General features: G+C 36.9%; 1 protein-coding gene across 6 annotated transcripts in view; it reads left to right on the top strand.

Annotated features, from left to right (window-relative positions):
* SETDB2 (SET domain bifurcated histone lysine methyltransferase 2) overlaps positions 1–20,867 on the top strand; it is a 58,903-nt gene that overhangs the window by 17,587 nt on the left and 20,449 nt on the right. For 5 of the 6 annotated variants that reach the window (XM_086712262.1, XM_086712227.1, XM_086712233.1 and 2 more), the window contains 2 exons: positions 1,844–1,940; positions 10,133–10,696. In XM_086712262.1, the coding sequence (XP_086568388.1) occupies positions 1,844–1,940; positions 10,133–10,696 (661 nt within the window). The remainder of the gene's footprint in view (positions 1–1,843; positions 1,941–10,132; positions 10,697–20,867) is intronic. The other variant, XM_086712255.1, reaches the window with a different exon arrangement.

A 20,867-nucleotide genomic window follows, 5' to 3' on the forward strand; every position in this document is an offset into this window, starting at 1 on the left:
GTTCTCTCTCTCTCTCTCAAAATAAATAAAATCTCCATGTTTCAGTAAGTTTTATTTTTAATTATGTTTATATACATTTATTCTATTCATATTTGTTAGTATGGATTTTTATGATTTATGCAAAGAAATTAGTTGGGAAAAATCAGAAATGCTTAATTTGTAAAACTTAATTTTAATCAGGTATTATAGCTCTTTTCAACTATCAGATTTTAAACCTTTCTTTATCTTGATAATTAAAGAGGGATAATTGTTTTCCAGATAGCCAGGTAGTAGCCTCATGTTATAACTTAAACTATTCTTTTATTTACTTAAAGTTTTTTCCTTTTTTTTTTTTTTAATGTTTGTTTATTTTGAGAGAGAGTGTGAGCAAGGAAGAGGCAGAGGGAGAGTGAGAGAGGGAGAATCCCAAGGAGGCTCCCTGCTGCCAGCACAAAGCCCTATGAGGGACTTGAGCCCATGAACTGTGAATTCATGACCTGAGCTGAAACCAAGAGTTGGACACTTTACCAACTGAGTCACCCAGGTGCCCCAAACTTTTTCTTCTTAATAAGATTGATCTGCAGTAAAAGACCAATGTAAGTTAATAACCTGAAGCAAGATGAGAATCCCTTTTTTTCTTAAAGGTCCTCAATGCATAGGAAAAAACATGTTTAAAAAATATCTTTAAACCAAACATAGAATATTCTACATAATCATTTTTCAAAATAAGAACAGGGAATCCGTAACTTTTTTCACACAGCTTACTTCTATTATTGTAGTCATGTTAGAGAGTAAAAATAGATGAAGTAGAAAAAACACAAGATAGAGGATGAAATTAAATGCAGGAGCACCTGGGTGGCTCAGTTGGTTAAGCATCTGGTTTAAGCTCAGGTCCTGATCTTGCAGTTCATGGGCTCAAGCCCTGTGTTGGGCTCTGTGCTGACAGCTCTGAGCCTGGAACCTGAATCGGATTCTGTCTGTCTGTCTGTCTGTATGTCTCTCTCTCTCTCTCTCTCTCTCTCTCTCTCTCTCTCTCTGCCCCTCCCCCACTCACACTCTGTCTCAAAATGAGTAAATGTTAAAAAAAATTTTTTTTAAATAAAAAGAAATTAAGTGAAGAAAGATATAGGAAAGACTAAGTAATATGAAAAGACAAGTGGAAGTACAAAAAGAGGTACCCAAATACCCCACCCTCCAAAAATATAGATAGCAGTGGGAACAATGAGAAAGCAAAAGATAACATAAATTTTCCATTTTGTGACCTTTTGTAGTACGAGCTGTGTTATTTTTCTTTTTTTTTTTTTTTTTTTTTTTTTTTTAATTTTTTTTTTTTCAACATTTATTTATTTTTGGGACAGAGAGAGACAGAGCATGAACGGGGGAGGGGCAGAGAGAGAGGGAGACACAGAATCCGAAACAGGCTCCAGGCTCTGAGCTGTCAGCCCAGAGCCCGACGCGGGGCTCGAACTCACGGACCGCGAGATCGTGACCTGGCTGAAGTCGGACGCTTAACCGACTGCGCCACCCAGGCGCCCCTATTTTTCTATAAAATACAGGCAGAAATAAGGATACTTGATGTTTACCTTAAAGGTTGATTAAAATTCAAATAAAGTTCAGGGCAAACTAGATTTTCTCCAGTAGAAGTATCTTCTACCCTAAGTCTTTTACTTGATCATATCTTATTTTGTCAATATTTTTGAAAATATTCACACCTGATTTTTTAATTTAATCTTGATATTTTCATATGTTTGCAGATTTAAGGGCGCCATGTATCTCTAATCAATAAAGATATTATTTAGATATTAGAGTAAATGATTCTTAACTTGATATACTTAATACTTGTGTTTGTATTTTTTTCATGTAGATCATACATCGGTGAACCAGAATGAACAGGAAAACAAATCAGGTTCATTGCCTTCTACATCATATGAAGACTCCTTTCCAGAAGACTGTACATTTCTGTATGTATATAGGTTAAATTTTTTTTATGTTGTCAATGCTTTCATTTCCAGAAAGAGAATTATTCTTTCTAATCATTTGACATAAGAATAGATAAAATATATAAAAAAAATTTTTCCCATCAACTTGAAAAGTCATAAATTTTAGTATTTTATGTAGGATAAAGGTTCATGAGTCTCTTAACAAGGTATTTACTTGTTAACATCCCTAGGTAATCAAGTCTTTGAATAAAATTTAGCTTAAGATGTCTTTGTGTATAGGGCACGTGGGGGCTCAGTTGGTTGAGCATCTGACTCGAATCATCTCAGTTCACGTCTTGATCTCAGGATCAAGAGTTCAAGCCCCGTGTTGGACCTGAAGCCTACTTAAAAAAAAAAAAAAAGATGTCTTTGTGTATGTTATTAATATACTAAAAGCTACCAAGTTGGCAATTTTTTTAACTAAAAAATTATTTTTCCTGGAGTATTTTTTTTTTAAGGATTTTATTTTTAAGTAATCTCTACTCCCAATGTGGGGCTTAAACTCAGCCCGGAGATCAAAAGTCACATGCACTACTGCCTGAACCAGCAGTCCTAGATTATTTCTTTTAAAGTGGAGGGTAACAGTATTTTTTTTTAAGTTTATTTATTTTGAGAAAGAGAGGGATACATGAACCATGAAATCATGACCTGAGTTGAAATCAAGAGTCAGATGCTCAACCACCTGAGCCACCCAGGTGCCCCAAACAGTATTTCTTTCAGTACCAGTTCAGCTTTTCAAATACTTAAATGGCTCTAAATTACTTAGGAGAATAGGCTAAATTTTTCTGAGTGTTTCTTTCTCCTTTTACCATTTCAGTAAAGATTCCTTAGCATAAAGTAGAATCGTATGAAAGGAAATCTGACATTGTGACACATAATCTTTATTTTTAGGAGGTAACACCTATACTAAAACCTTTAAGAAGTAGTTTAAAGGAAGTTCCTGAAAGTATTTTGTGCTACACCAGGGAACAATTTCTTTTTTTTTTTTAATTTTTTTTTTTTCAACGTTTATTTATTTTTGGGACAGAGAGAGACAGAGCATGAACAGGGGAGGGGCAGAGAGAGAGGGAGACACAGAATCGGAAACAGGCTCCAGGCTCCGAGCCATCAGCCCAGAGCCTGACGCGGGGCTCGAACTCACGGATCACGAGATCGTGACCTGGCTGAAGTCGGACGCTTAACCGACTGCGCCACCCAGGCGCCCCACCAGGGAACAATTTCAAAAACAAAAGTGTCTTTATAAAGAAAGTTCTTAAGTTAATTGCCTTATTTTGTTTGTCTTTTCAGCTACATATTAAATTGACAAAAAAAAAAAAATGTCAGTGTAGAATTTTTTTTTTTATGCTTATTTATTTTGAGAGGGAAAGACAGCATGAGCAGGGGAGGGGCAGAGAGGGAGGGAGTGAGGTAGAGAGAATTCCAAACAGGTTGCGATGCCAGCACGGAACCTGGTGCAGAGTTCGCTCTCACAAACCATGAGATCGTGACTTGAGTCAAAATCACAAGTTGGACACTTAACCAGCTGAGCCACCCAGGCTCCCCTAGAATTCTTTTTGTTGTTTTTTTAGGGTTTATGAGTGTTACAGATTGACTATTTTGCATATGATTTGCATTTGCAAATACTAGAGATGTCATTACAGTTTGATACTTATTTTATTTTATTTTTTTAATTTTTTAATGTTTATTTATTTTTGACAGAGACAGAGATAGAATGTGAGTGAGTTAGGGGCAGAGAGAGAGCGAGACACAGGATCCAAAGCAGGTTCCAAGCTCCGAGCTGTCAGCACAGAGCCTGATGCGGGGCTCGAACTCATGAGCTGTGAGATCATGACCCGAGCTAAAGTCGGATGCTCAATGACTGAGCCACCCAGGCGCCCCGTTTGATACTTATTTTAAAATACTCTCAGAGGGGGTGCCTGGGTGACTCGGTCGGTTAAGCGTCCGACTTCAGCTTAGGTCACGATCTCGCAGTCTGTGAGTTCGAGCCCTGCGTCGGGCTCTGGGCTGATGGCTCAGAGCCTGGAGCCTGCTTCCGATTCTGTGTCCCTCTCTCTCTGCCCTTCCCCCGTTCATGCTCTGTCTCTCTCTGTCTCAAAAATAAATAAACGTTAAAAAAAATTAAAAAAAAAAATACTCTCAGAGAAAGCCAGAAATTCTGGTCTTCTGATCTACAAAATTTCATTACCTTGTAAAAACAAGTTCAATCACTTTAAATCACTAAAATACAAGATTCTTTTTCATATAAATTACCACCAAAACTCTCTCATTTTCTATTTATTTCATTAAAATTTTTATTTCAAACATAAATGCAAGAGTTGGTTTATTCTTTTATTTATTTATTTTGTTTAAGTTTATTTATTTAGAGAGAGAGCAAGAGCAAGTGCAAGTGGGGGCAGGGGCAGGGAGAGAGAGAGAGAGAGGGAGAATCCTAAGCAGGCTCCTCTAGGTCAGTGCAAAGCCCATTGAGAGGCTCTAATTCACGAAACTGAGATCATGACCTGAGCCAAAATCAAGAGTCAACCTATAGGAAAAAAAAAAACACATTGGTAGAAGAATTAACAATTGCATCAAGAGACCAAATAAGCATAGAAAAAAATAACATTTTTATGTATTTGTAAGAATGTGGGGTATTGTTAAGTCAGTAAGTCAGAAGTCATCCAGTAAAAGAAAGACTTGTTATTCAGTAAATGACTCTGGAACAATTGGATATTATTTAGAAAATTTAAGTTAGATCTTCATGGCACATCAGAATAAATTCCAGATGAAACTGGGCTCCCAATTCATGGAAAAATTAATTAATTAAAAATTAGAATCCTAAAAAATAATCATAGTAATAATAAAGATTAGATGTCTTCCCATGACATTATGTATCACCAATTTACTCATTACATTATTTACACTTTATTATATATACTTAGTTCTTTGTCTAGAATGTAAACTCCTTGAGATCACAGAGCTTTTCATCATTACTTCTGTAGCATCTGGTGCATAGCAGGCACTCAAAAAATCTGATGGAAGAATGAATAAGTGAATGAACAAACAAACCCCTGATAGGAAATTGGAGAAAGCATATGAACAGACAGTTAACCATAAGGGAAAAACCAGTAAACATGAAATTATGTTCAATCTCTCTATTCCTAGAGAAAAACATTAAGGAGGTAATAAAGTACTGTTTTTCATTTATCAAATCGGTTAAAATTTTTAGAATAATCAATTGATCAACACTCATACTGTATAAATTGATCCGGCCTTTTTGAGAATCGGTTTGGTTAGCCTGTATTGGTTAAAATGTGTGTACCTCCTAGTGCCATGATTGTGGTCTCTAAATGTTATTGCTCATTAAGTGGAACCATAGTCCTTTGGAGAAATGGCTAACTCCAGACCTGGGGCATCTTGTGACAGAAAGCAAGAAGGCTATCAAAGACTACCAAGTGTGTTAGAAAGATAGGAGCAAACTTGAAAGAGCTCCCACTGACCAAAAAATGGCACAATTTGGATATCAAAAGGAATAATCACTGTGATTGATTTAAACACATTAAATACTTAAAAACCCATTTTAAATTTTAAAAATAACATTTTAAAAGTCACTGGGGGTGCCTGGGTGGCTCAGTTGGTTAAATGTTTGACTTCCGGCTCAGGTCATGGTCTCACAGTTCATGAGTTCAAGCCCCACGTTGGACTCTGTGCTGGCAGCGTGAAGCCTGGCGCTTGCTTCGGATTCTGTCTCCCTCTGTCTCTGCCCTTCACCTGCTCACGCTCTCTCTTTCTCTCTCTCAAAAGTAAATAAACATTAAACAAAATTTAAAAATCAGTCACTTTGGTAGTTGCTAGGATACAACTCACCATTCTGAGCACTAGTAATTAAAGAGAAAGAATCAAGCATTTATCCTGCCTTTCCTATATTAACTGTATTTCAGATAACCCAAGAGTTGATGAGGAAAATTTCCTCTTTATCAAAGGATTCCAGCCAAAAACTGCAGTAGAAATGGTAGAATTAGAAGATTGTTATTTTTACAACTTCCCCCTCTTTCCCAAAGAAACAGTGACCTTAGGCCAGTGCTGTTAAACTAATTGTGGTAAGAACAGGTGTTTTGTTTTGTTTTAAACTTCAAATTTATTGAGGATGAATACTCATAAAATACAATGAAATGTTGCAGCAGTGTTAAATTGCTGTAAAAGTTCCTAAACTTTTACAACTTTATATTTTTGTGCTTATGAATTGGTAGCCAACCACTGTGGGATGGCACCACCATACCTTGAGTAGCATTGACCTGGATAATGTTAATGAGTGAATAACTAAACTATTAAGTGAAAGATTTATAGCACTGTCCTCCCTGCCCCCCACCGCCTAAATTGAACTTGAATCTAATCAAGCTTCTAAAACTGACTACTGATTTACCAAATAGAGGGATAGAGGGATAAGTTAAATGACACCACCACAAGGGAAGCATCAACCAAATTCTAGAATGTGGGAAATGCTACAGGACAAATGACACAGTTATTCAACTGCAACAAATAAATGTCATAAAATGAAGAGAGAGGGGCACTGCTATAAGATTAGAGACAAAAAGACATCTGAATCAAATCCAACGTGTGGGACTTGTTTGAGTTCTGATTCAGATTTTAAGATAATCACTGATATGTGAAGATGGGTCAGTGGGATTGTAGGTTCTTTTAAAAACCTTACTTGAAAAAAAATTTTGTTTTTAATGTTTATTTTTGAGAGAGAGAGAGAGAGTGTGAGCGGGCAAGAAGTAGAGACAGCTCTCCAGGCCCTGAGCTGTCAGCACAGAGCCCAATGCAGGGCTTGAACCCACGAACTGTAAGAACATGACCTGAGCTGAAGTCGGATGTTTAACCGACTGAGCCACCCAGATGCCCCTAAAAACCTTATTTATTAGACATACATACTGAATTATTTCAGGTAAAAGATGTAATGTCTAGGATTTGCTTTAGAATACCCCATGTTTTAGTGTGGGGCAAGAGGGGGGGAAATAGAAGTAAAATAGGCAACATGTTGATAACTACTGAAGTTTGGTAACAAGTGTCAAAGATAAACAAAACCAGACATTGAAGTGATGAAAACATTTTATGCAGTAACTACTGATATTAAGGAAAAAAGCTGAGCTCTATTCCAGTTTATGCTGGGGTGACTAGTGTTTTAAAGGCAAATGAGGGAGTAGAGATAGAAGAAGAGAGGAACCCAAGTGAAAAATTACAAAGAGTCAGTGTGAATGTTTATGAGGCCAGCTATGTGTCCTAGCTGGGAATCATCAGTGTTAGGATCTCTCCTCCCACAGACTGGAAGACAGAGGCCTTACCCTTCCTGATGATTAACTTTCAAAGGAAGGCCTTTCAGGACCTTGAGAAAGGCACTCTTGAGTTGTAGGAGATAAATACACATCTTAGAGGAATGGAAGAAAGATTCACAATTGTAAGCCCTTTTTTAGTAACTGTTCTAAGGAAGGAAGGTCAGGAGCTTATCTTCAGGTTTTGGCTACAAGAAACCATGAACTGTCTTGACAGCCTTGAGCTTTCTTAGGCAGGCATGTTAGTGGGGGGGCTTGGGTCATCCCAGAGACTTGGTCTTATGCTGCTAGAAGCCTTGCTGGAGTTTTGTTGTGGTAGTGCACAGGTTTAGATGGAGGCATCATGTGCTAAGAGTTCTACAGTTCTTACAAGTATATGGGGATCCAATATATCAGGTTTGTGTTGTTGTTGTTGTTTTTAATTTTTAATGTTTATTTTTGAGAGAGAGAGAGAGACAGAGTGCAAGTGGGGGAGGGGCAGAGAGAGAGAGGGAGACACAGAATGTGAAGCAGGCTCCAGGCTCTGAGCTGTCAGCACAGAGCCTGACTCAGGGCTCAAATTCATGGACTGCGAGATCATGACCTGAGCCAAAGTCAGAAGCTTAACTGACGTGCCACCCAGGTTCCCCCAATGTATCAGGTTTTTTAATGAGAAAATACACAGTTATGTAAGTTTGCAAGTTTTATTAATAAGAGGTTATTTTAAAATGTGTATTCTAGTTACCTAGTAACTCTTCTTAAAGAAATGTACCCTAAGGTAATAATCAGGAATTTGGTCAAGGATTTATGTATGAGGATGTTGATCAAAGTAGTAACATACAGGAAAATTGGAAACAAATGTTTTTTACATTAAAAGGTTTATATTAAATATATTCTAGCACATCCTTTCATCTATTAGATTGTCAAAAATCCCAAAGCATCAAGAGCCATTGTCTGATAAGGCTCTGCAAAAGCAGGTACTCTCATAAATTGCTCAAAGGGCTGACCCCATGGAGAACAATTAGGCAATCTTTACAAATTACTAATTCATTTACCCTGTGACCTAGTACTGCCCCTTCTGGAAATGTATTCCGAAGTGATAATCTTTACATGTATGAAATTGTTATGCACAAGGTTATTCACCGCATAATGATTTGTAATAGCAAAAGATTGGAAACAACAGAAGACTAGTTAAATAACTTGTGGAATTTATGCAAAGGATTGCTATATAGCTAGAAAGGGGATGGGGAACTTCATATCTCTGCTTTCAGTAAGTAGCCATTAGTTACATGTGCCTATTTAAATTTGAATTATTTGAATTAAAATTAAATTTGAATTGATCAAAATCAAAAAAAATTTTTTCTGGTCATGCTAGCCACATTTAAAAGTGCTGAATAATTCACCACATGTGGCTAGTGGGGCTCCCAAATTGAACAGCACAGATATGAAACATTTCCATCAATGCAGAAAGTTTTATTGGATAGTGCTGCTTTATATGGTAATTGTAAAAATATCTCTAAAATACCTATATAACTTTTATAATAAATAACAGATACCTAAAGATAGAAAATACTATGTAAAGTAAAACTTAGTTTCTTCAGGTATCTGAAGAAAGATTAAAACCCAAGTTCCATATACATGGAGTCTTTTCACAGATTTTTTTTCTTAAATTCAGTAACCTCTCCATTTTCTCATGTCAGTTGATTATTTTAAAATATGTCAGTATGGTGCTAGGTGTAATACATATTACAGAAAAAAACTGGTACAATTGTTGAAGGATTCCTGATGAATTTGTAATTTTTTTAGCTAGCCTTTACCGGTTTTCTTACAAGCGAACCCAAGCATGCCTGAAGTAACATTCCTCAAAGTGCATCCTCTAAATAAACTCTAAATTTGATAGGTACTGTAGCACGGAGTTACACCTGTAATCAAACTTTCTGGAATATTCTGAAATTAGGTTATTGTATAATAGGAAAGATACTTGGTGTTTGTTCTGATCCTGTGTAGCCTCTAAAACCTTTGGAGTCGGCTGAAGAATGAATGTCTTTGGCATGCTAATGAAATGACTCTTAACGAGGGGCTCCTGAGTAGCCTCAGGGTGGGGGCTAGTCAACCAAAGACTAAACATTATGATTAGAAGCTGGAAACCTTCAGTCCTACCTCCCAACCTCCAGGGAGGGGTGAAGGGTTGGAGGTTGAGATAATCTCCATTGGCAAATGATTTGATCAGTCATGCTTACATAATAAAGTCTCCATAAAAACCTCTAAATGGACAGGGTTCTGGAAGTTTTCCTGGTTGGTAAATGCTTTGAGGTGCTGGGAGGGTGGTGCACACAGAGAGGGTAGGAACACTCCGTGCCTGTTCCCACTTACCTTGCCTCATGCACTTCTTACATTTGGCTGTCCCTGAGTTGTATCTTATTATAAACTGGTAATAGTAATTAAAGTGAGTCTTTCTAGCAAATTATCAAACTTGAGGAAAGCATGTGGAAACCCCTGGGTTGGTCAAAAGTTTGAGTGGCCTGGAACTTGTGTTTCACATCTGAAGTGGGGACAGTCTTGTGGGACTGAGCTCTTTAACACCTGGGAGCTGATGCTGCCTCCAAGTAGATAGATAGTGTCAGAATTGGACCAAATTGTTAGACACCCAGTTGAAGAGGTAGACACCATGTATTTGGTGTCCAAAGGAAAAAAAATCCCTAAGGTATAACTTCTATATGGCTACAGAACATAATAAGTAAAATGTGTATTTCAGAGTCTGGCTTATTGTATTATGTCTAAAAAGAAGATAATAGGAACTAATTGCACCTTAGTGTACAATGTTTTTTAAAAATGGGGAATTGTGCTATATATTTGAGATACTAATGAATAATTAATTTTAAACAGATCTACAAAAAATAAGGAAATTCCTCCTTTGGAAAATAAAGTTGCATACATTACAGAAAAGAAATCATCTCTGAATTTACGTTACCAAAGTCATGACTGCTCTAGAACTTGTCTGATGAAAATGCCACTAACCTTCAAGGGAGAAAACCCTCTGCAGCTACCAATCAAATGCCACTTCCAAAGACGACACGCAAAGACAAACTCTCATTCTTCAGCACTCCACGTGAGTTATAGAACCCCTTGTGGAAGGAGTCTACGAAACGTGGAGGAAGTTTTTCGTTACCTGCTTGAGACAGAATGTAACTTTTTATTTACAGATAACTTTTCTTTCAATACCTATGTTCAGTTGACTCGGAATTACCCAAAACAAGAAGAAATTGTTTCTGATGTGGATATTAGCAATGGAGTGGAATCGGTACCCATTTCTTTCTGTAATGAAATTGACAATAGAAAGCTTCCACAGTTTAAGTACAGAAGGACTATGTGGCCACGAGCATATTATCTAAACAGCTTTTCCAACATGTTTACTGATTCATGTGACTGTTCTGAGGGCTGCATAGACATGTGAGTAGAGAAACATGGCATTTCCAAACATCTTCTGAATGTAGGGTACTTGTCAAGAAGTCCTGCTGTGTATCAGTTTGTCTGTCTGTCTAAACTCTGTTTACCAAGAATCTAAAATGGAAAGATACACTCTCACCAGCAATAGAAAAGAAAACTGCTTGCCAAATACAATAGTAAATTAAAAATTCTTTCTCCCAAGGATGAGTATTTCCTGTAATCTAGTACCACAATCATTATAGCAACAAGTCCAGCTAATGCCATGTAACAATGCCATACACTGTGACGAGCACTTTACATACACTTTTTTATTTAATCCTCACACACCTTCTGAGGTAGGTAATGTTACTTCTGTGTTACAAATGAGGAAGTTGAGAAGCCAATTTTAAGATCATAGTGCAAACAAATTGAAAAGCCAGGATTTGAACCCATACTGTGAATCATTATGTTATATGTCTTATTTTACTTTTACAGATACTTCTTTGCTGCTTTTTTATAAACACTTATTTTTTTATTAAAAATTTTTTTTTTTTTACATTTTACTTATTTTTGAGAGAGAGAGAGACAGAGCACAAGTGGGGGAGGGACAGAGAGAGGGAGACAAAGAATCCGAAGCAGGCTCCAGGCTCCCAGCTGTCAGCACAGAGCCCGATGTGGGGCTCAAACCCACAAACCATGAGATCATGACCCGAGCCAAAGTCATTTGCCCAACCGACTGAGCCACCCAGGCGCCCCTTATAAATAGTTATAATTAGTATTCTCATAACATTGGCATTCCATTAAAAAATTAAAACCTATTCCAATATATTAGGAATTTGAAAATTTTGTTTTAAAGGTATGTAAGATACATGTATTTGTAGGTAGGCATATATAGTTGCATTATACATATTTAATTTAATGCAAATTTAGCTACCTGTACTTGGCAAAAGAAGAAGAGAGAGAGAAATAATTTAAATAGTAAAGATAGTAGTTTCACCGTTTTCTCTGTTGAAGTGTGAGATGAGATACATGAATTTGCTGTTACCTCAGTTTGGCTCAGTTTTTTAGGCCTGCCATAGAGGCCTAAAGAGAAATCTCTTTAGAGAGAGAAATCTCTCACAGTGCCAGGTTTTATTTTGTTTAAAAATAAGTTGTTGTTTTTTTGTCTTAACATTGCCTCTAAGTATAATCTAACTACATGTGGCCAAGCCCCAATCTCTCAGTGCTGGAGAGAAAAAAAAAAACTATTGGACACTGTTTACCTAATGGTCAGTTTTTGAGATTTTTTATGGACACTAATCTTTATATAAAATGTGCCACCAGTATACATATTTGCATCTATTGGCCAGAAATTATAGGAGAAATCACAAAAGCAAAGGCTGAAACCCATTGGGATCTGGAAATGGACGCAAGCACTGTGGCCAGGGTTTCTAACTCTTACAGGAATGGGAATTAAACATGTCCCATGCATGGCATTGAGTGGGCACTGAGTTCTCCTAGGAATGGAAACAGGGACCTCTACAGGACTGGGAACAGGCTAATTATCTCACAAAGCCTGGAATGAGATTAACAATAACCGGTTGCAGAGCAATGAAACCCATAGTCATAGCCAGAGCAACAGGGAAAGGAGTCAATGTAAAGGAGTACCCAGGAGTAAACCTTATGGAAAGGTATGATTTCTTTTTTTAATTTTTTAATATTTATTTTTGAGAGAGCATGCGAGTAGAGGAAGGGAGGAGAGAGGGGAGACACAGAATCCAAAGCAGGCTCCAGGCTCTGAGCTGTCAGCACAGAGCCCAATGCAGGGCTTGAACTCACGAGCTGTGAGATCATGACCTGAGCCGAAGTCAGACGCTTAGCCGACTGAGCCATTCAGGTGCCCCAAGGTATGATTTCATACAGAGCATACAGAGATGTTTAGGACCATAAAGACAGTGTGAATCTCAACAAATGGGAGAATCCACACCTGAAGAATCAGAGATAAATGCAGAATCTGATTAAAAGAGACTTTAAAATAGGTATGTTTAAAATGTTCACAGAGGGGGGCGCGTGGGTGGCGCAGTCGGTTAAGCGTCCGACTTCAGCCAGGTCACGATCTCGCGGTCCGTGAGTTCGAGCCCCGCGTCAGGCTCTGGGCTGATGGCTCAGAGCCTGGAGCCTGTTTCCGATTCTGTGTCTCCCTCTCTCTCTGCCCCTCCCCCATTCATGCTCTGTCTCTCTCTGTCCCAAAAATAAATAAACGTTGAAAAAAAAAATTAAAAAAAATAAAATAAAATGTTCACAGAGATTAAAATGTTATTATCCTTCAAGAAAAGGAGATTAGGGGGAAAAAATATATATGTATATATATATATATATGTATATACATATATATATATATATATATATATATATATATATATATACATATATATATATATATGAAAAAAAATGGAAATGTGGGAAATAAAACATGGGGTCAATGAAATTAAAAACTAAATAGATTGGGGCACCTGAATGGCTCAGTCAGTTAAGCATCCGACTTCAGCTCAAGGTCATGATCTAGCAGTTCCTGAGTTTAAGCCGCATTTTGGGCTCTGTGCTGACAGCTCAGAGCCTGGAGCCTGCTTCGGATTCTGTGTCTCCCTCTGTCTCTGTCCCTCCCTGCTTGCACTCTGGGTCTCACCCTCTCTCTCAAAAATAAATAAACATTAAAAAAAAAAACAACCCTAACTAGACACACTCAATGGTAGGGTTCATATAGCTGGAGAGAGCATTAGTAAATTACAAGGCAAAATGAAAGAGATCTCCCAGAATACAAACAGATAAAGACATGGGGAAGATAATTTACAGATTAAAAACTATGGAGGATAAAATGAGAAACTCCAGTATATCTGAGAAGAAGAAGAAGAAAGCAACATTTAGAGAGATGATAGCTGAAAGTTTTCCAGAACTGAAGAAAGGCCAGAGTCCTCAGAGTGAAAAAAGCCTACAATGTACTACGAAGGGAAAATAAGATAGACACCTAAATACATCATGATGCAACTTAAAAGGTTTCTAAGGTACAGAATAAATCTCAAACACTATCAGAAAAAAAGATTGACAGCACACGTCTCATCAGAAGTAAAGGAAGACACAAACAGGCATGTTAGCTTAAAATCCCAAAGGAGAATAACTGTAAAACTAGAATACTGTACAAAGCCAGACCAGTTTTTTCACAAGGGGTTGTTCAAACAATTACATAGCAATTGAAGATATGCATATGTTCTTTCCAGCAATAGTACTTTTAAGTATATCTAGAGTATTGTTTTCCAAGCTACAGATTTAGTGGGATGTAAAATCATTAAAGCGGTTGTAAATAGCATTTTTTAAATTAAATAAAAATACCCAAGGGGCACCTGACTGACTCATTTGGTAGAGCATGACTCTTGATCTTGGAGTTGTTAAGTTTGAGCCCTGCATTGGGTTTACAGATTACTTAAAATCTTTAAAAAGAAAAAAAAAAAAAAAAAAACCAAGTGCATCATACATAGGATAAAGTTTCATGCCACTGTGTCAGTTTATACACATACACAGAGAAGTATGTATGCCTGTAAAGGATCATGAAGAACATGTATTTTACTGTGGGTCATATTCAAAAATATTCGAGAGATACTATTCTAGAGGTGCTTACACATAAGCAGAAGAACAAGCTGTTCACTGCAGTATTGTTCTAATATTGAAAGCTAGAAGCAACTTTGTTATATACTAAGCAACTTAATTGCTTGTCTAAATGCTGTCTGAAAATTAGAAGGAATTAACTACATTTGTATATAACACAGATGAATCTCAAAAACACTATTTTGAATGAAAAAGGCAAGTTGTAGGATAATAACTATAGTGAATTTTTAAAAACAGTATAATATACTGTTTGTAGGTATATATGTACTTAAAAGTATAGAGGATGTAGCACCAAATCTTTTGAAAGTTTAGTTTTTAAATTAATGTTTTATTTTTAGAGATGATATATACAGTGTATATAGTGTTTTTCTCTACATCCTGACCAACACCTGTTATTTCTGTGGGGTCATAGACATTCTGATAGGTGTGAAGTGATGTATCTCACTGTGGTTTTTGTTTGTTTTCATTGTGGTTTTGGTTTTCATTTTTCTGATACTTAGTGATGTTGAGCATCTTTTCATGCATCTGTTGGTCATCTGTATGTCTTCTTTGGAAAAATGTCTATTCAGGTCCTCTGCCTATTCTTTAATCAGATTATTTGGTTTTCTGGTTTTGAGTTGTGTGAGGTTTTTTGCCTATTTTGGATATTAACCCCTTATCAGGTATGTCATTTACAAATATGTTCTCCCACTGTGTAGGTTCCTTTTCATTTTGTTGATGGTTTCCCATGCTGTGCAAAAGCTTTTTGTTTTGGTGTAGTCCCAATAGTTTATTTTTGCTTTTGATTCCTTTACCTCAAGAGCCATATCTAGAAAAATGTTTCTACAGCCAATGTCAAAGAAGTGGCTGCCTATGTTTTTCTTCTAGGAGTTGTATTGTTTCAGTTCTCACATTTAGGTCTTTAATCCATTTTTAGTTCATTTTTGTGTATGGTGTAGGAAAGTGGTCCAGTTTCATTCTTTTGCATGTAGCTGTCCAGTTTTCCCAGCACCATTTATTGCAGAGACTGTCTTTCCCCCATAGTATATTCTTGCCTCCTTTGTTGAAGATTAACTGACCATGTGAATGCACATCTGTTTCTGGGCTCTGTATCTATTCCATTGATCTAAGTGTCTATTTTTTTGCCAGTACCATACTATTTTGATTATTATAACTTTGTAGTATATCTTGGTATCTGAGATTGGGTTACCTCCAGCTTTTTTCTTCTTTCCCAGGATTGCTTTGGATATTTAGTGTCTTTTGTGGTTTCATACAACTTCTAGTATTATTTGTTCTGTCTATGTGAAAGATACTATTGGTATTTTGAAAGGGATTGCATTGAATCTGTAGATTGATTGCTTTGAGTAATGTGGACATTTTAACAATATTAATTCTTCCAGTCCATGGATATGGAATATCTTTCCATTTGTTTTTGTCCTCTTCAGTTTCTTTCGTAAGTGTTTTATAGTTTTCAGAATATAGGATTTTTATCTCTTACTTTTTTTTTTTTAACGTTTATTTATTTTTGAGACAGAGAGAGACAGAGCATGAACGGGGGAAGGTCAGAGAGAGAGGGAGACACAGAATCTGAAACAGGCTCCAGGCTCTGAGCCATCAGCACAGAGCCTGACGTGGGGCTTGAACTCACGAACTGAGAGATCATGACCTGAGCTGAAGTCAGACACTTAACCGACTGAGCCACCCAGGCGCCCCCTCTTAAGTTTATTCCTAGATATTTTATTCCTTTTGGTGCAATTATAAATGGGATTGTTTTTTTCTTAATTTCATTTGTTAATAGTGTGTAGAAATGCAACAGATTTCTGGGGCTTTTTGTCTTGCATTTTAATTTTAATTTTTTATTAAGATTTTTATTTTAATTCCAATGTACTTAACATAGAGTGTTAGTTTCAGGTGTACATTATAACAATTCAACAGTTCTATACATTACTCAGTGCTCATCATGATACGTGTTCTTTTTTTTTTTTAATTTTTTTTTTTTAATGTTTATTGATTTTTGAGACAGAGAGAGACAGAGCATGAACAGGGGTGGGTCAGAGAGAGGGAGACACAGAATATGAAACAGGCTCCAGGCTCTGAGCTGTCAGCACAGAGCCTGATGCGGGGCTCAAACCCACGAACTGAGAGATCATGACCTGAGCCGAAGTCGGACGCTTAACCGACTGAGCCACCCAGGCGCCCCATGATACGTGTGCTCTTAATCCCCATCAGCTATTTAACCTGTTCCTCCACCTACCTCCCCTCTGATAACCATCAGTTTGTTCTCTATAGTTAAGAGTTTGTTTCTTGATTTTTCTCTCTCTCTCTCTGCTAAGTTTTATTTATTTATTTTGAGAGATAGAGAGTGCATGCACACGTGAGTGGGGGAAAGGCAGAGAGGGAGAGAGGCAGAAGGAGAATCCCAAGCAGGCTCCATGCTGTCAGCACAGAGCCTGATGCACACCTCAAACCCACTAACGGTGAGATCATGACCTGAGCCAAAACCAAGCATCAGGCACTTAACCGACTGAGCCACCCAGGCACCCCATCTCTCTCTTTTTTTTATTCCTTTGCTCATTTACTTTGTTTCTTAAATTCCACATATAACTGAAATCATATGGTATTTGTCTTTACCTAACTGACTTATCTCACTTAGCATTATACTCTCAAGCTCCATCCATGTTGTTACAAATGGCAAGATTTCATTTGTATTTATGTCTGAAAAATATTCCATTACATATATATATATACACACAGACACATATATATATGTATACCATCTCTTCTATATCCATTCATCTATCGGTGGACACTTAGGTTGCTTCCATAATTTGGCTATTGTAGATAATGCTGTAATAAGCATAGGGGTGCATATATCCTTTTGAATTAGTATTTTTATTATTATTATTTGGGTAAATACCTAGTACTGCGATTACTGGATCATAGTTTTTAACTTTCTGAGGAACCTCCATATGGTTTTCCACAGTGGCTGCACCAGTGTGCATTCACATCAACAGTATAGGAGAGTTCCTTTTTCTCCACATCTTCACCAAAACTTGTTTCTTGTGTTTTTGATTTTAGCCATTTTGAAAGGTGTGAGATGATATCTTACTGTAGTTTTGATATGCATTTCCCTGATGATGAGTAATGTTGAGCATCTTTTCATGTGTCTGTTAGCCATATGTCTTCTTTGGAGAAATTCTGTTCATATCTTCTGCCCATTTCTTTTTTTTTTTTAATTTTTTTTTTTCAACATTTATTTATTTTTGGGACAGAGAGAGACAGAGCATGAACAGGGGAGGGGCAGAGAGAGAGGGAGACACAGAATCGGAAACAGGCTCCAGGCTCTGAGCCATCAGCCCAGAGCCTGACGCGGGGCTCGAACTCACGGACCGCGAGATCGTGACCTGGCTGAAGTCGGACGCTTAACCGACTGCGCCACCCAGGCGCCCCCTTCTGCCCATTTCTTAATTGAATCGTTTGTCCTTTGGGTGTTGTGTAAGTTCTTATATGTTGGGGATACTAACCCCTTATCAGATAATGTCATGTGCAAATATCTTCTCTCATTCAATAGGTTGTCTTTTAGTTTTCTTGATGGTTTCCATTGTTGTATAGAAGCTTTTTATTTTGACGTAGTCCCAATAGTTTATTTTTGCTTTTATTTCTCTTGCCTTAGGAGACATATCTAGAAAAATATTGCTTCAACTGATGTCAGAGAAATTGCTGCCTGTGCTCTCTTCTAGGACTTTTTTGGTTTCAGGTCTCATATTTAGGTCCTTAATCCATTTTGATTTTATTTTTTTATGTATGATGTGAGAAAGTGGTCCAGTCTTATTCTTTTGCGTGTAGCTATCATGTTTTCCCAACACTATTTGTTGAAAAGAGTGTCTTTTTCCCATTGCATGTTCTTGCCTCTTTTGTCATGTTAATTGACCATATAATCATGGGTTTGTTTCAGGGCTTTCTATCCTGTTCTTTTGACCTGTGTGTCTGTTTTTGTGCCAGTACCATACTATTTTGGTTACTATGGCTTTGTAGTATAACTTAAAATCTGGAATTGTGATGCTTCCAGCTTTGTTTTTCTTTTTCAAGATTGTTTTGGTTTTTTGGTGTGGGTGTGTGGGTGTGTGGGTGTGGTTCCATACAAATTTTAGGATTATTCTAGTTCTGTGAAGAATGCTGTTGATATTTTAACAGGGATTGCATTAAATCTGTAGATTGCTTTGGGTAGTATAGACATTTTAACAATATTCTTCCAATCCATGAGCATGGAATATCTTTCCATTTGTCTTTGATTTCTTTCATCAATCGTTTTCAGAGTACAGGTTTTTCACTTTGGTTAAGTTTTTTAAAAAAATTTTTTTAATGTTTATTTTTGGGAGAGAAAGAGTGCGAGCAGGGGAGGGGCAGAGAGAGAAGGAGACACAGGATCCGAAGCAGGCTCCAGGCTCTCAGCTGTCAGCACAGAGCCCAATGCGGGGCTCGAACCCACCAACTGGGAGATCATGACCTGAGCCGAATTTGGATGCTTAACTGACTGAGCCACTCAGGCGCCCCATTTAAAAAATTTGTTTAATGTTTATTTACTTTTGAAAGAGAGAGGGTGCAAGCAGAAGAGGGGCAGAGAGAGAGAGGGAGACACAGAATCTGAAGCAGGCTGTCGGCACAGAGCCCAATGCGGGGCTTAAACTCACAAACTGTGAAATCATGACCAGAGCTGAAGTCAGACATTTAACCAACTGAGCCACCCAGGCACCCCCCAACCTTGGTTAAGTTTATTCTTAGGTATTTAATTATTTTGGTACAATTTTTTTTTTAATGTTTATTATCTCAGAGAGAGAGGAAGAGGGAGGGGCACAAAGAGAGGGAGACACAGAATATGAAGCAAGCTCCAGGCTCTAGACTGTCAGCACAGAGACTGACACAGGGCTCAAACTCACAAATCGCGAGATCATGACCTGAGCCAAAGACAGATGCTTAACCAACTGAGCCACCCAGGCATCCCTATTTTGGTACAGTTGTAAATGAGATTGCTTTCTTAATTTCTCTTTGTATTAGTTAATGTAGAGAAATGCAATGGATTTCTGTACATCGATTTTGTATCCTCTGATTTTACTGAATTCATTTATCAGTTCTAGTAGTTTTTTTGGTGGAGTCTTTAGGGTTTTCTGTATGTAGTATCATGTCATCTGCAAATAGTGACAATTTTATTTCTTTCTTACTAATTTGGATGCCTCTTATTTCTTTTTCTTGTCTGATTGCTGTGGCTAGGACTTCCTGTATTATGTTGAATAAAAGTCGTGGGAGTGGACATCCTGGTCTTATTCCTGATCTTAGAGGAAAAGCTCTCAGGTTTCACCACTGAGTATGATATTAGCTCTGAGTTTGTCATTTATGGCCTTTGTTATGTTGAGGTATGTTCCTTCTAATCCCACTTTGTTGAGAGTTTTTTTTATCATGAACAATGTTGAATTTTGTCAAATGCTTTTTGTGAATCTACTGAGATGATCCTATGATTTTTATCCTTTTGTTAATGTTGAGTATCATGTTGATTTATTTGCATATATTGAACCATCTTTGCATCCCAGGAATAAATCCCACTTGATCATGGTAAATGATCTTTTTAATGTATTGTTGAATTTGGTTTGCTAATCTTTTGTTGAGGATTTTTGCATCAGGAATCTTGGCCTGTAGTTTCATTTTTTGTAATATACTTATTCGGGTTTTGTATCAAGATAATGCTGGCCTCATAGAATGTATTTGGAAGTTTTCCTTTCCCTTCTGTTTTTTAGAATAGTTTGAGAATATGTATTAACTCTTCTTTAAATGGAGTTTTTTTATTTCCAGTTTAGTTTTGTTACTAGTAACCAGACTATTCCGATTTTCTTTTTCTTGATATAGTTTTGGAAAATTATATGTTTCTGTGAACTTACCCATTTCTTCTAGGTTGTTAACTTGTTGACTTGTAATTTTTCATAGTGGTCTCTTATCTATTATCATCCTTTGTATTTCTGTAGTGTCAATTGTTACTTTACCCCTTTCATTTCTGATTTTATTTATTTGGATCCTCTTTTTGTTCTTGATGAATCTGGCTAAAGGTTTATCAATTTTGTTTTTCTTTTCAAAGATTCAGCTCTTGGTTTCATTGATCTTGTCTATTTTTTTTTCTTAGTCTCTTTTACATTTATTTCTGCCCTATTCTTTATTATTTGCTACTAATTTTGGGTCTTGTTCTTCTTTTTCTAATTTCTAGAGGTGTAAGTTTAAATTGTTTGAGATTTTTCTTGTTTCTTGAGATCACTATACATTTCTCTTTTAAAATTTCTTTTGCTGCATCCCAAAGATTTTGGACCAGTGGGTTTCATTTGTTTGCAGGTATTTTTAAATTTTCTCTTTGAGTTTTTCATTGAGCCATTGCTTGTTGAGTAGCATATTGTTTAGCCTCTACATGTTTATGGTTTCTCCACTTTTTTTTTTTTTTGGAATTGATTTCTAATTTCATTCCATTGTGGTCAGAAAAGATGTTTGATAGGATTTCAGTCTTCTTAAATTTATTAAGACTTGTTTATTGGGATATGTG

The sequence above is a fragment of the Puma concolor genome, chromosome A1 (genome assembly GCF_028749965.1).
Source record: "Puma concolor isolate L17-30 chromosome A1, mPumCon1.1.hap2, whole genome shotgun sequence".
In the NCBI taxonomy this organism is placed as follows: Eukaryota; Metazoa; Chordata; class Mammalia; order Carnivora; family Felidae; genus Puma; species Puma concolor.